The sequence below is a fragment of the Peromyscus maniculatus genome, chromosome 10 (genome assembly GCF_049852395.1).
Source record: "Peromyscus maniculatus bairdii isolate BWxNUB_F1_BW_parent chromosome 10, HU_Pman_BW_mat_3.1, whole genome shotgun sequence".
Classification (NCBI taxonomy): Eukaryota; Metazoa; Chordata; class Mammalia; order Rodentia; family Cricetidae; genus Peromyscus; species Peromyscus maniculatus.
The window spans coordinates 61,099,197-61,112,738 of record NC_134861.1 but is presented as its reverse complement, the minus strand read 5'-3'; the positions used below and the strand labels follow the sequence as shown (position 1 = coordinate 61,112,738).

The following is a 13,542-nucleotide window of genomic DNA, read 5'->3' as shown; positions in this document are numbered from 1 at the left end:
TGCCCAGTTTGAGGCCACCCTGGGCTACATAAATAAGACTCAAAAAAATAAAGAATAAAAAGGTAATTTCATAGGACATTTTTAGTGCATCTCTATTCTTGTCCACATTCCATCACTTGAGATCAAGTGTGTAATTTTCCGTTTACTGTATCATCAGCATTTTGTAGCATTTCCTATTTCTGGTTTTCAGATTAGGATTGTTTAACCTGCTAGAGTAGCTAATGCTGATACAATTACTCTGTGAGCAGTGCCTGGTGCTGAGCTAAGGTTATGTGTTAGTGCACGGAAGCTGATAGCAGTTTCCATGGCCATGTGCTGTCCTTGTCCCAGGCTGAGAGGGCCAGTGCAGGCTTCTTCCATCCCTTTGCTTCTGTGAATGGTGAAGGCAGGGTTAAACACACACAGTGTGGCTCCAGGGTTGTCACCCCAAAAGGGCTTGGAGGATGAAGTTGTCGTCCTTGTACTGCTCTTCCTGCTTGCTGTCGTAAAGGCTTTGAGGACACCTCTTTGCATGCTGGCTGTTGCAGTTCATCTCTGTGACCCTATGAATGTTTTCATAGTTTTGATAACTGTTAAGTAAGCATCAAGAATTTAACATAATCACATGTAAACTAGAACAACCGTAAACACATTGCCAACGTCCTTCAGAGTACATGCAGAGAAAAGAACCAAAGGAAAGGTCAATTGCTTTGGAAAGTCGCAAACTTCCAAAAAGTTGAAATACCCAATGATAAGAAACAAACCCTGGTTGAAGTTGGTTAGAGTTACTTGTAAAGCAGTGGTTCTCAACCTCTGGGTCATTACCCCCTTTGCCAATCCTCTGTCTCCAAAATTATTTACATGACAAATTCATAACAGTAGCAAAACTACAGTTATGAAATAACAAAATAATTTTACGGTTGGGGGAGGTCAACACAGCATGAGGTACTTACTGTATTAATGCTGCAAGCCACAGGAAAACGTAATGAAATTCAGCTACTATCACAACAGCTACTACTTGGAAAAGTCAAGGACTTCTCCAAAGGTCAAGCCATGGCTTAAGTCTTGGTGATATATACATATATATATAAGCTGGTTCCTAAAATGATTTTCTTGTGTGCTTCCAAGAACTCGAAACAGTGTATTTATCTAAAATGCCAATCAAGCATCCAAGGCCAAACAAAACAACACCTGTCTCCTAGATCAGTTAGATAGCTTTATTTCTTGTGCAATTTGGGTGAGACCCTCCTTTCTTACACAACCTTAGTAATAGCCCCCTAACTTTTTACCCAACCACTTCTAGGAATGTAGATTGAGCACACAGATCCCCTTTTTCATATACTAACCTGTGATTAGCACTCAGGTGACCTCCTCCTTTACCACTCCCATTTTGGGTTGTAAAAGAAAGCCTGGTGGTCACTGCCTGAGGAAAATTCTTACCTGCCTTTATGACCCCGTAGAATTCAAGTCTGGTGACCTTGCTCAACCAGGGGACTGCTGTTGCTTGGGTTTATAACTGGACTCCTGAGAGACTTAGGAGGAACATGTAGAATGGAGAGGGATAAGGAGGATTTGGACCAGAGAGAACGTGTGAACGAGATGGAAGATGAGGAAGAGTCAGATGGGGAAGTCCTAGCTGGGTAAGAATGAGATGAAAAGGACCTAGATGAGGCAGAATTAAGACGAGAGAATTAAGATAGAACGTAGAGGGAGCAGTAGGTAAATATAGAGAGAAATCAGGCAAGAAAGGAGCTAAGCACGAGAACAGAACTGAAGCTGTGTAAATAGGGTGTTATACCAGAGGAATTAAAGCAAGTGGACTAGAGAGCTCGGTGTGCTGAGATTCTATTTCCTGAAAATAGTCCTTGCCGTTGGTAGTTCTCTCTCCTGAGCCCCTGGGATGTATAATATTAAGGCTGGTCCCTCTAATATTATACAAGATATTAAAGGGTCCCAGCATTAACCACTGCTATAAAGGGTACATGACAATAATGCCTGGTGTGTGTGTGTGTGTGTACACGTACACGTTTGTGTACTTACACACACACACACACACACACACACACATATATATGTATGTATGTATATATATATATATATATATATATATATATATATATATATATATTAGTAATAGGAAAAGTTGCTGTGGTCAGCCCTATCTTAGGAGTAAAAAAGCATGGCCATTGCTTCCAATATATCATGTCCACCTCAGTAGCCTGTTAACACTGATAACTGCAGATATGTTTCTTCTCTGAATCAGTTATTTTGAAATATTTTTTATCCTTTTCTTGTTGTTCCCCACCTCCTTCATCTTATTTTATTGGAACAGGTTTCAACAGCTGGATGTTTGTCTTGGTTCTGAGTTTTGTTACTTGAAGATAGATGTTTCTCTAGTTCCGTTCAATGAGTTTTCCATTGTGTACTGGACAGTCGCTAAAGGCAAACTGTCTTTAAAGTTCTGCATTGAAAGTAGTGTTGTAGGCCAGACGGTGGTGGTGCACACTTTTAATCCCAGCACTCAGGAGGCAGAGGCAGGGCGGGTCTCTGAGTTCGAGGCCAGCCTGATCTACAGAGTGAGTTCCAGGACTGTGAAACAGAGAAATCCTGTCTCGAAAAACCAAACTAAACCAAGCAAAAAGTAGTGTTGTGAGTTCCAGGTCAGCCTGAGCTACATAAAACCAAAAACAAAGGCTTTAATCCCATACCTCAGATATAGGGGCAGGTCGAACTCTGCTCGTGCTCAAACTTTTTATTTAAAAAAATCATAAACAAGGGCCTAGTGCAGATGACTCGGCCTGTAAGGCACTGGCCGCCAAGGCTGGCACCTGAGCTCTGAGTCCAGACCACACACAGTGGAAATAGAACCAGCTATAACAGAGCCTGGCCCTGGTGCACCCCACAGCAAATGCAGTACATTTGTAGATTTAATTTAGTTTTTTATGTGTATGGTTGTTTCACCTACATGTATGTCTGTGAAGGCCTTGTATCCTCTGGAACTGGAGTTAAAAACAGTTGTGAGCTGCCATTTGGTGCAAGGAATTGAGCCTGGGTCCTCTGGAAGAGCAATCCGTACTCTTACTACTAAGCCATCTCTTCAGCCTCTATAATAAATTTAAAGATATAAAAATAAAAGACAAGCCGGGCGGTGGTGGCGCACGCCTTTAATCCCAGCACTCGGGAGGCAGAGCCAGGCGGATCTCTGTGAGTTCGAGGCCAGCCTGGGCTACCAAGTGAGCTCCAGGAAAGGCGCAAAGCTACGCAGAGAAACCCTGTCTCGAAAAACCAAAAAAAAAAAAAAAAAAAAAAAAATAAAAGACAAATACAAACAAAAAATACCAGAAAATATTACTGATTCTTAATGTTTTGCTTATACTGAAGGCCAGGTTCTTCCAAGAGGAGGAAATTATTCATAAACACCAATGGAGGTGGCTAGGGTACATCTGAGCTGATCTCGAACGTCACATTAGCTAGGCATGGGTGCACATGTGTGTAGTCCTCCAAGGTAGAGGCAGAGGGTCAAACTTGGAAAGTCATCCTCCGCTCTGAATGGATTTTGAGGCCACCCTGGGCTCGGTGAGAACCTGTCTTTTTTTGTTTGTTTCTCTGTGTAGTTTTCCTGGATCTCACTCTGTAGACCAGGCTGGCCTGGAACTCACAGAGATCCACCTGGCTCTGCCTCCTGAGAGAACCTGTCTTAACAAATAAGCAAGACAGTGGGCAAACAGTCTTCAAGCTTATGACTTGTAGGAAACTTGAACTTTAAGGAGATGTGATAATGGATGACTTGATGGTTTTCTTTTGGTCCATGTCTGCCTGGCATGCTCATTGTGTGATCTTAGGAATTCAAGGATCTTGGAATTCCAGTCTCTGTTAAGCAAGAGGATTGATTTATTGGTTTCTTTGTAGTAAGAACACAACATAACCTCCTGTTAGGCACCTGTTTGTTTGAGGCAGGGTTGCTAAAGTTGGCTTTGACATTACTGTCAAGGCTCAGTCTCCTGAATATGTAGATTACAGTCCTGTGGCACCATGCCAGGTTTATCTATTAAGTCTCATATAAATATACTTTCAGTAACAAGTAAATTTCTTCTTCATCAAAATAGCACTAACATTTTCCTTTGGGACACAGACTGGATGGAGTCTAGCCAGTTCTTGCCACTGTGAGAGCAGTTCATTGGCCACTGTGAGAGCAGCCAGGAGCTCTGTAGATTCAGGGATGGGAGGCAGCTTACACAGGGCTCTTGGACAGCATGGCATTAATCTAAAATCCTATGGGAATCCTTGTGGTGACTTCGCCTTTTAGCATTCCATCTTTGTGAAGTTAACAGGTTTAGGACTCTATCTTACTCCAAAGGTGAACTATAAAGAAGACAGAGTCTTAACACTGATTAATCTGTTAAGAATATGGAAAAATATGAGGGAGCATTGGTCAAGCATGTGCAAAGCCCATGCATGATCCGTCACCTGCACTTCCCATCTATGGAAACCACAAATGAACAGCCACAGCTGCTCCTGGAGCTGGAGCTTTCCTGGTCCTGCCTGGCCCACGGTCAGGACAAATCTCCTCACCCGCCAGTCCTGCAGCTGCTCAGACCCAACCGAGTAAACACGTAGAGACTTGTATTCCTTATAAACTGTATGACCGTGGCAGGCTTCTTGTTCTTATATCTTAAATTAATCTTAAATTAATCCATTTCTATAAATGTATATATTGCCACATGGCTCGAGGCTTACCAGTATCTTACATGTTGGTACTCATGGTGGCTGCTGGCAGTGTCTCCTCTGCCTCAGCCTTCCACTTCCCAGAATTCTCCTCTCTCCTTGTCCCGCCTATACTTCCTTCCTGGCTACTGGCCAATCAGTGTTTTATTTATTAACCAATCAGAGCAACACATTTAACATACAGAACATCTCACAGCTGCTCCTATCAGGGAAGAAGAAGAAATCCCCACCAGGGCATATCCATCTGCAAACCCCACAGGTCATTTACCAGATAATTGGTCACTTCTTTCTCCCAAAGAGACAGGAGACATGGCCCCTCTCCTGTAGGTTAGGGATTTGAGTCTGTCATAGAAGTATCATTCTGCCAACCTGTTAACTGACCCGGATGACATTTTCCTTCTGTTGTGTTGTGTCTGCTTAGTGTAGGTTATGGTTTACTGTTCTAAATTATCCTTGTTCGCACAGTCCAGAAATCAAGGCTTGCGTTGCTAGTTATAAATTTGCTGTCTAATGTCTAGTAGTAGTTCTTTTCTTGTAATTTTATTTTTGAAAGAATTGATTAAAAACCTGCAATTGCCAGGCGGTGGTGGCGCACGCCTTTAATCCCAGCACTCGGGAGGCAGAGCCAGGCGGATCTCTGTGAGTTCGAGGCCAGCCTGGGCTACCAAGTGAGTTCCAGGAAAGGCGCAAAGCTACACAGAGAAACCTTGTCTCGAAAAACCAAAAAAAAACAAACAAAACAAAAAAAAAAAAACCTGCAATTAATCAAGATGGATGGTTTAGCATTGTAAACAAATATGACCTGACCACAGTACTTGGCAGCAAAGCAGAAAGAGACTTGTGTGTTGGTGTTTCGTTTTTCCCTAAAGCTAGTGAAAAGTGAGTGTTCGTTCACACTTGGGGTTGAAAGCATGAAACACCGTTCTGTTGGCTGCTCCTGTGTTCTCACTTTGTGTTCTTCTGTTCCCAAGGTAAAAAGAGAACTTGGACAGGGAGAAAATGAAGGCCAAACAGAAGCAGATTCCAGGTTCTGTAAAAACTGGGATTCAAATGTCCCCAAACAGAAAACGAAGCTCACTTCAAATACACACTTTCTGCCTTGAAAACTGAGAGAAGCTAGCCTTCCTTTTTCCACAGCCACAGTCCTCTGGTGGAAATGTACAGCAGACTCTAGAGAGAGGCTAAAAGCGTCTCTGTTCTTCCTTCCCCCAGACTTTTCCTGTGAAAAGTCAATAATTAAGCAAATTGCTTAACACTTGGTTCCAGTTCCTGCGTATCTGGAGCTGACAGGCGCCCGTGCGACCCATTCTTTCCATGCTGCAGCTGTCACGTCGGGGTGACGTGTCCTCCTCACTGACAGAGCTCGTCCATCTGGAGCCACACAGGGAGCAGGTGTCTACAAGAGAGCAGACGACATAGTTCTTTGTTTTCCTTTTGGAAACTTATGTATTATTCTTTCTGCCTGTCTACTTTTCTGCAAATAATGAGATGTACAGATTTCTGTTACCTGCTATGAAAAGTAATGTCGTGGCAATTTTATAAATGTTGCTATCTGATTTTTATCAGAATGAGAAAATAATTAAAATTATTATTGATTTGCAAGTCATAAATACTTCATATTATGATTTCTCCCATTTTAGTTTAATATAATTTGCAATAAATGTACATATGTTTCATAAGGAATATCACTTTAAAATGGTTTTTACTCCTATGATTATGTTGGAATATTTGGGATTTTAAAGGAGTAAAGACTGTCCAGGATTTGGTTTTATAATTTTTGTCACCAGATTTTTATTATTAATGTAAAAAAAGTTGTTTTTTGTTTTTCCTTTGTGATAGAAGTAGATGGACACTGGCAGCTTTCTGAGAAAATTGAGATGCGTAGGGTTGCTGCTGTCAACCTTAAGTACCAGGCTGTTAGGAAAGAAGAGTTTTATTTTTGTCTGATAATTGGGGCTCAGTTTTTAACTTTATTTTACAGACAACTGTTACAATACTCTGTTCCTTCACATTCATTGTTCAGCATAGATAATGTGCACACCATTTGTGTGCACATAATCATTGAATTTTTGCATAAAATAAATGCTTGTAGATGTCCTATGGAAGTCTTTCATCTTTCTATCATGCTTTCCTTTCTTAGGAACTGTTATGTAAAGGGCTAAAGTCACAAAGAAGGGAATGACTCCCATCAACTCTCAGTTATCTGTGGAGGAAGTGGCTGGGCCGCAAGTGGTTAGTCTGGAGTGGCCATACACAGGAGAAGAATGAAGGCACCTTAGAGAACGACTGAGGAGAAACTTGAAATTAATTTTTTTCTCCTCCTCAAGAGGTTTTGCCTGTCTCTACTGTTCCCACTTGGCTTGTTCCCAAAGCAAACTGTGCTGCTCTGTTCGTATTGTGACTTGGTCTGGATGGGATGTATAAAATCATTGAAGGGTCAAAATTTCTTCAGGATAAAATTCACAGATAATATGTGCCACTTCAGTTCAGATAATTGAGAGTTGGCTGTAAACTGACTGGGTGAAAGATCGGCTTGTCTTAAGTTATCTGTTTTACATATTCATGTTTAGGTGTCAGAAGATGGCTAGAGAACAGTGGATACCAATGACAGAAACAATATTTCTTGAAAGGGCATAAAAGCCCTCCTCTTCCTGTTGCCTCTTCATAACCCTCTAGAAAATGCAAACATTGCCTCCAATATACTGACAGAGTATCTATGCATACAGATCAGTACGGTCCCTCAGTCAATCACCAGTGGTGTATTCTATTTAGAAGAACTTTGAAGGTCAGGGCCACCAGTTTGCCAACAACACAACTGCATTCTGGAACCCAGTGAACCTCTGTGTTGAGCGGTTACTCACAAGGGGTGAGAAGGAAGGAAGGCTCATAGGTCTTTAGACTAAAGAGAACACAGCATTACCGCCCACATCCCTGGCTCTTTGGAGTTTTGCGGCAGAACACAGTTCCTCCGGGGCCTGTTCCTCATGGGTGTGTCAGTGGAAGAGGACTAGATCTCTGCACTAAGTGAGGGAGGGGAGAGTCAGCTGGCCAGGGACTAAGCAAATAGCGAGGGACTTGTTTACTGGAAATGTGTCAGGTTTTCTTTAAAAAAGAAAATGTAAAATCTCTTAGGAATTTGATACTTACATCTCAGAGAAATACAACACAAAAGTGCAGACTTATATTTGAGAATTACTGTTAACCCTTTGTGTCTAGTTTGAAGCTTCTTGTATTTGTCTAAACTACAAGCCAGAGTTTTGTATCTCCTTTGATAAGAAGTGTGTATAATGTAAAGTAGTTTTGCATATCCCGTGCTGCACATGGGCTGGGTTTTTAGAATTTTTTAAAAGACTTTAAGCAGAACCTTGTAATTTGTGTAAATGACAAGTGTAAAATCCTTCCATAAAATGCTTAAAAATATGCACTGTTTCAAATAAAACCAAGAAATGCAGCATCACATAGAAGTGTGGAGCCCTGAGTGTTCATGCACCTCATGTCAAAGGGTGGCGAGACATCGTCGCACGCTGTCCATCTGAGCCTCTGGTGGAGCTTACGGTGACCAGAGAAGAAAACACTGACAATCAATCCATTCTAAAGGACCTTTGGGAAATTTTCCAATCTGTTCTTTAACCTAAACTTAAGAAGGGTCATTGTTTCCTACTGTTCTGGGGTAAGAATGGAGACTGATCAGATCCCCACCGTGGACAGAAGAAGAGATGAACAGAATGAGGTAAGACAGACCATCAGGCTAGCTTCATATTTTACCTTTTATGGGTTTGTCATTTTATAGCTGATGCTCCCTGCAGTTGGCCCCTTGATATTCATGGATTCTATAACTCGGTAAAAAAAATAAAGAATATTTTTTTGGGGGGGTACGCTTGTACCGAACTTTTTCTGATCATTATTCCCCAAACAAGACAATATATATGGTTTAGCACTTTAACAAAAATGTATGTTATTTAGTGTATGATGAGCAATCTCAGAATGAAGTCGAAGGGAGAAAAGGTGTCGGTCATATGTGACCACTGCACCCTTTCATATGGGCCTTGAGTATCCGTAAGGGGTGGGGGCGTACCTCTGGTTGGCCTCAACCAATCGCGGTACTGATGGACAGATGTATTGTCGAGACTTCTTTGTCTTCATTTCAACAAGTCTCTACCAGCTCCGACAACGGCACTTGCTGCCTACTCAGGTAATACGGCCATCAGGGTGCAGGACCTTCTGAATTCCATCTCTCTCTCTCTCTCTCTCTCTCACGCATGTATGTATGTATGTACGTGTGTCTGCACCACTTGCATGCCTGATCCCGTAGGGGGTAGAAAGGATTATTGGTTCCCCTGGAACTGGAGTTGATCACCCCCATGTGGGTGCTGGGAACTGGGCCCCAAGTCCTCTGTAAGCTCTTAGGCTCTAAGCTCTCTCTCTCTCCAACACCCCCAACCCTATGTAGTTAAATGTTCCTTCTTAATGCAGTCTCATGTCCAAGTTGTCCTTGAACTCACTGTAGCTGAGGATGAACTTGAACACCTAATCCTCCTCCCTCAACCCCTAGATAGCTGTGATGGCTACCCCGATCCAAGCCTTAGACTTCAACCTGGACACCAGAGCTTCAAGCTTTCACAGATACACAATGTAAGAATAATAACCTGATTGGTTGTCTTGCCTCAAATTGTTGCACAGACATATCTCATTTCTAAGGTTTTTGGGCCAAGGTGATGATCAAGACTTGAGGTGGGGGTATTTCCAGGTCATGTTCCCTTATCAACACCTGTTGCTAAACAGCTGCCTTTCTCCACATTGCAGCTAGTTGTTCCTATCATCATTAGCAGAGACCATGTTCCAAACGAAATGCATTCCCTTTGTAGACAGCACTGTGTTCATTTGTTTCGGAAGGAGCTTGAGATAGAAGGAACTGCAGTTTGTCTACCTAGCAGGGCAGCATAGTACAAGTTCGGGATCTGTGGCCCTCAGTGGGCATAGTGGTGCATGCCATTAATCCCAGGAGGCCGAGGCAGGATGATCTGAGTTCAAAGTCAGCCTAGTCTACAACGGGAGTTCCAGACCAGACAGGGCTACACAGTTGAGCCCCTATCACGAAAAGGGGAGGAAGGTGGTTGGGAACTTAGGAGATAGTCAAGTCATACACAAGTATCATGATAAGGAAACAAGTTTACTCTTAATTGGCTAAAAGCCAAATGTGCAGGCATCTGATTTCTTAAAAATAGCATGACTGCTATATGGAGTAAGCAGTAGGAGCTAGAGTAGAGACGTCTACTCTAGATAGAGATCTCCCTGAGACGAGAGGGATAGCGACAGACAGCAGTGTGAGAAACAGAAATCGGTCCGCTTATTTACTACAGGATCTCATGTATTTGAGCCCATTTGAACTAGCTGTATAGCCAAGAAAGGCCTTTAACTTCCTGGGTCCTCCTGCCCCTCCATCCCTAGTGCTGGGCTTCCAGGCCTGCCCTGCCACACACTGGATGGATGGTGCCATACTGCAGGGGAGGATTTCACAAGACCCCGTCATGACAGCAGCTCTGGAGACCCGCAGATTTCCTGCTCAGAGCAGTAAAACCTTTCTAGAATGGATTGTGGTAGATGTACAAATTTGTGTATTAAATCATAGGATTATACACTCGAGTTTTTTCTCCAATTTTATTGGCAATAATATTTTTGATTTATGTATTGAATTACATACTAGGAGTGGACTGTATAGTAGTAGGTAGATTATTTCTCAGTAAATCTTAAAAGCACATATACACATACAACACATTTTGGGCAGTTCTGGGTGTTGAACCCTGGGCTTCATACATGTTCGACATGCTCTGTCCTGAGCTATACCCCAGCCTTCACACAACAGCCGTCAATACACAAGCCAAGCCCACATTTCTTTAGAGACTTGTTGGAAACCATTTGTTTATGCTGTGATCTGGTTGCATCCATTGATTAAAAGCACCATTTTTTTTTTCTTTTCGTTCTGATTTATTTTGTATTTTTAGGACAGGGTTTCTCTGTGTAACAGCTCTGGCTGTTGTGCAACTCAGAGGCCAGCCTGTGGCCACTGCCACCGCCAGACTTAAAGGCATCGTTTCTTACGGAGTTTCATTGACTTAACAACTCTAATGCCTGCTTTCCTAGAATTGTCGCCTCCTCAGTTTTCTGTTCTTAAGGAGAATACACACTCGATCACCAATTCCTGCCCTCCACTCCAGTAAAGGCTAGCACAGTGCTGTACCAGGGAGCTACCTGACAGTCTCTTCTCTTGCTCTCCACATGGGGCACTCTGGTCCTGCCTCCCACTGGCAGGCAGCACTGGGCTACAGGACAGCTAATAGCATCTTCCCTTTGTGTGGTTTCTCCGCTGGGGTGGATATATTGTTCATGTTCATGTTCCTCAGAAAATCACAATGGAAGACCAAGTTTGAACATCTGGAAATCTCTACACTGCCTGGTACTTCAGCTGAGAATGGGACTAGTAGTTAGAAATGCTCTGTAATCAAGCCAGCCATGGTGACATAGATCTGGAATTCCAGCACTCGGGACAAGAGGCAAGGACTGATTCTGAGGCCAGCCTGAGCTATGTTTCCGAACAACAAAGGTGCTCTGCACTCAAACCTTGGAAGTTTCCATAGTCAAGAAATAGTGGTGTTTTATTTTCAGATTTCCCCAAGCTCCAATTTATTTTCTGGCTGATACCAATATTGTGAAACAAAATGTGCTTATAAACATTGTGCTGGTAAAATGACCCATTAATTTGCTAAAAATATGCCATGTTTTTCTAAAAATATTTTCTGCATTCCTTAAACTTTATTATTTTGGATTGATTGGAGAGTTGTCTTTGCTCGAGACAGGTTTTCACTGTGAGAGCTGTTATAGCCCAGGCTGCCCTGTTCAGCACCTTCTTACATGTGCAGTCAGTGGTTATTTTGTGATAGTCCACATAGTCCAGGCTCTCCTCCTGAATGCTGGGGTTAGAGGGCTGTACCATTGTGCAGGTATATTTCGGGCAAGTTATATTTTCAGCTTTTCTTCCTGTACTGATGATGTTCATTAGTACATGGTGCCATTTTCAAACTTTTGGTGAACAGTTTAGTTTGCATAGCTGTTTCTTTGTCTTTCCTTTTCTTGGAACTGAAGACTAAGTTCAGGCAGGGCTTTACAAATGCTTGCCAAGAGCTACTAACACATGCCCAATAGTGTCTTTGTTTGCCTTATGATGCTGCAGTCCCACCCAGGGCCTTGTAAACACTGTGCATGTATGTGCCACTGGGTCTCGGCCACCCCCCACCTCCACCCCGACCCCGTGATTCTGCAGTCAAAGTTCACATGTATGAACTTAGCTTTCTCACTGAATCCCTTTGAGTGATAGGAATGATCTTTCCATCTTTCCTCTTCCTGAGGCTTAACTGTGGAATGAGGAGACGGCTTAGCTGATGAAGTACTCACCTCCCCCAGCACCACAGAAAAGGTTGGGTCTGGTAGCACAATTATAATCCAGCACTGGGGAGGCAGAAACAGATGATTTCTGGGTCTTGGTGGCCACCTAGCCTAGCCTAGCCTGCAAGCCCCAGGTCCCAGTAAGAGACCCTGTCTCTACAAACAAGGGAGATAGATCATGAGGAACATTTAAGGTTCATCTCTGGACCCCAATGGATAAAATACATGTGCACCCACAAACACATGTACAGACCAGGAAGCTACCACATCTTCATGCCGTTACTGTGATCTCAAGAGGAATTTCCTTCCATTAGTAAGATCCCACGTCTTTTAGTTAGCCGCATGCCGGGACAGCAGGAAGCCAGACTGCCGGCCAAATCTCATTTTGCAGCTGCTGATTTGTCAAGCTTCTAGGTTCCCTTGCCCTCTGCAAACCGTTATCCTGTCTTCGCATCTATTTGCTGCCTGGTGATGTCATAGCAGAGACTCTGTATCAGTTTGTGTTTATTTTTTGAGGCAGTCTCTCTATGGGGCCCTGGCTGTTCTGCAACTATGTAGACCACACTGGCCTTGAACCTACATAGATCTTGCCTACATCTTCCTCCCACTTACTAGGATTAAGGGTGTGCACCACCACACCTGGAGTTAAAATAAGAGGAAAATCAGTCCACATATCTAACCAGTTGTAAAATAAGACAGCCCTACTCAATGGTCTGTACCTAGCTATCCAACTATTTCTTTATGGATCCTCACAGGACTGTATGCTTTGGCTATGAATAGTTTGAGGCATAGTCACATAAACTTGCAATCCAGGCACTTGTGATAAAAGTCAAAAGGATGGCCAAGTTTGAAGCCAGCCTGGACTTTATAGTAAGCTCCAAGCCAGTCTAGGCTTTTATAACATGAAACCTGTGTTAACAAAAAGGAAACACACACACACACAACAAAACAAAACAAAACCCCACAAACATTAGCGATTATACAGTATAAGCTTAAGATAAGGCCAAGATGGCAAAATCTAGGAGGTATTCGTAACTTAGCACATTTTTGTTGTTCACGTTGTCTAAAGAGCATGGTGCTGGTCCCTGGCAAGGGCTGCACCAGCTGCATCACAGCTGGAAGACTAAGGAGCAGCCATGTGCACAGGTGCATGGTGCGGTGTCCTGTATTAGAGCTCCATCACTGCACTCTGCAGATGCTGATCCATGGTATAGGTCTCTTCAAAGGCCCAAGGGTGCCATTCTGTCTACAGAATATTGTTGGCAAGCCATAGCCATATAGATCCAAGCCACACCACCAATTGATGCTGTTTTGTGGTTAGTTTTAGGTTCTTTGTCTAAGTTTAAGGGGGTATGGATTTTCACACAGATCCTAGCGTGAAGATGCTAAGGCCAGACT

General features: G+C 42.9%; 1 protein-coding gene across 2 annotated transcripts in view; it reads left to right on the top strand.

Moving 5' to 3' along the window:
- The window catches only part of Pds5a (PDS5 cohesin associated factor A), a 122,200-nt gene extending 114,032 nt beyond the window's left edge, over positions 1-8,168 (top strand). For both annotated transcript variants that reach the window (XM_076546345.1, XM_076546346.1), the window contains exon 33: positions 5,676-8,168. In XM_076546345.1, the coding sequence (XP_076402460.1) occupies positions 5,676-5,679 (4 nt within the window). In that variant the 3' untranslated portion in view covers positions 5,680-8,168. The remainder of the gene's footprint in view (positions 1-5,675) is intronic.
- Positions 8,169-13,542: the final 5,374 nt, after the last annotated feature.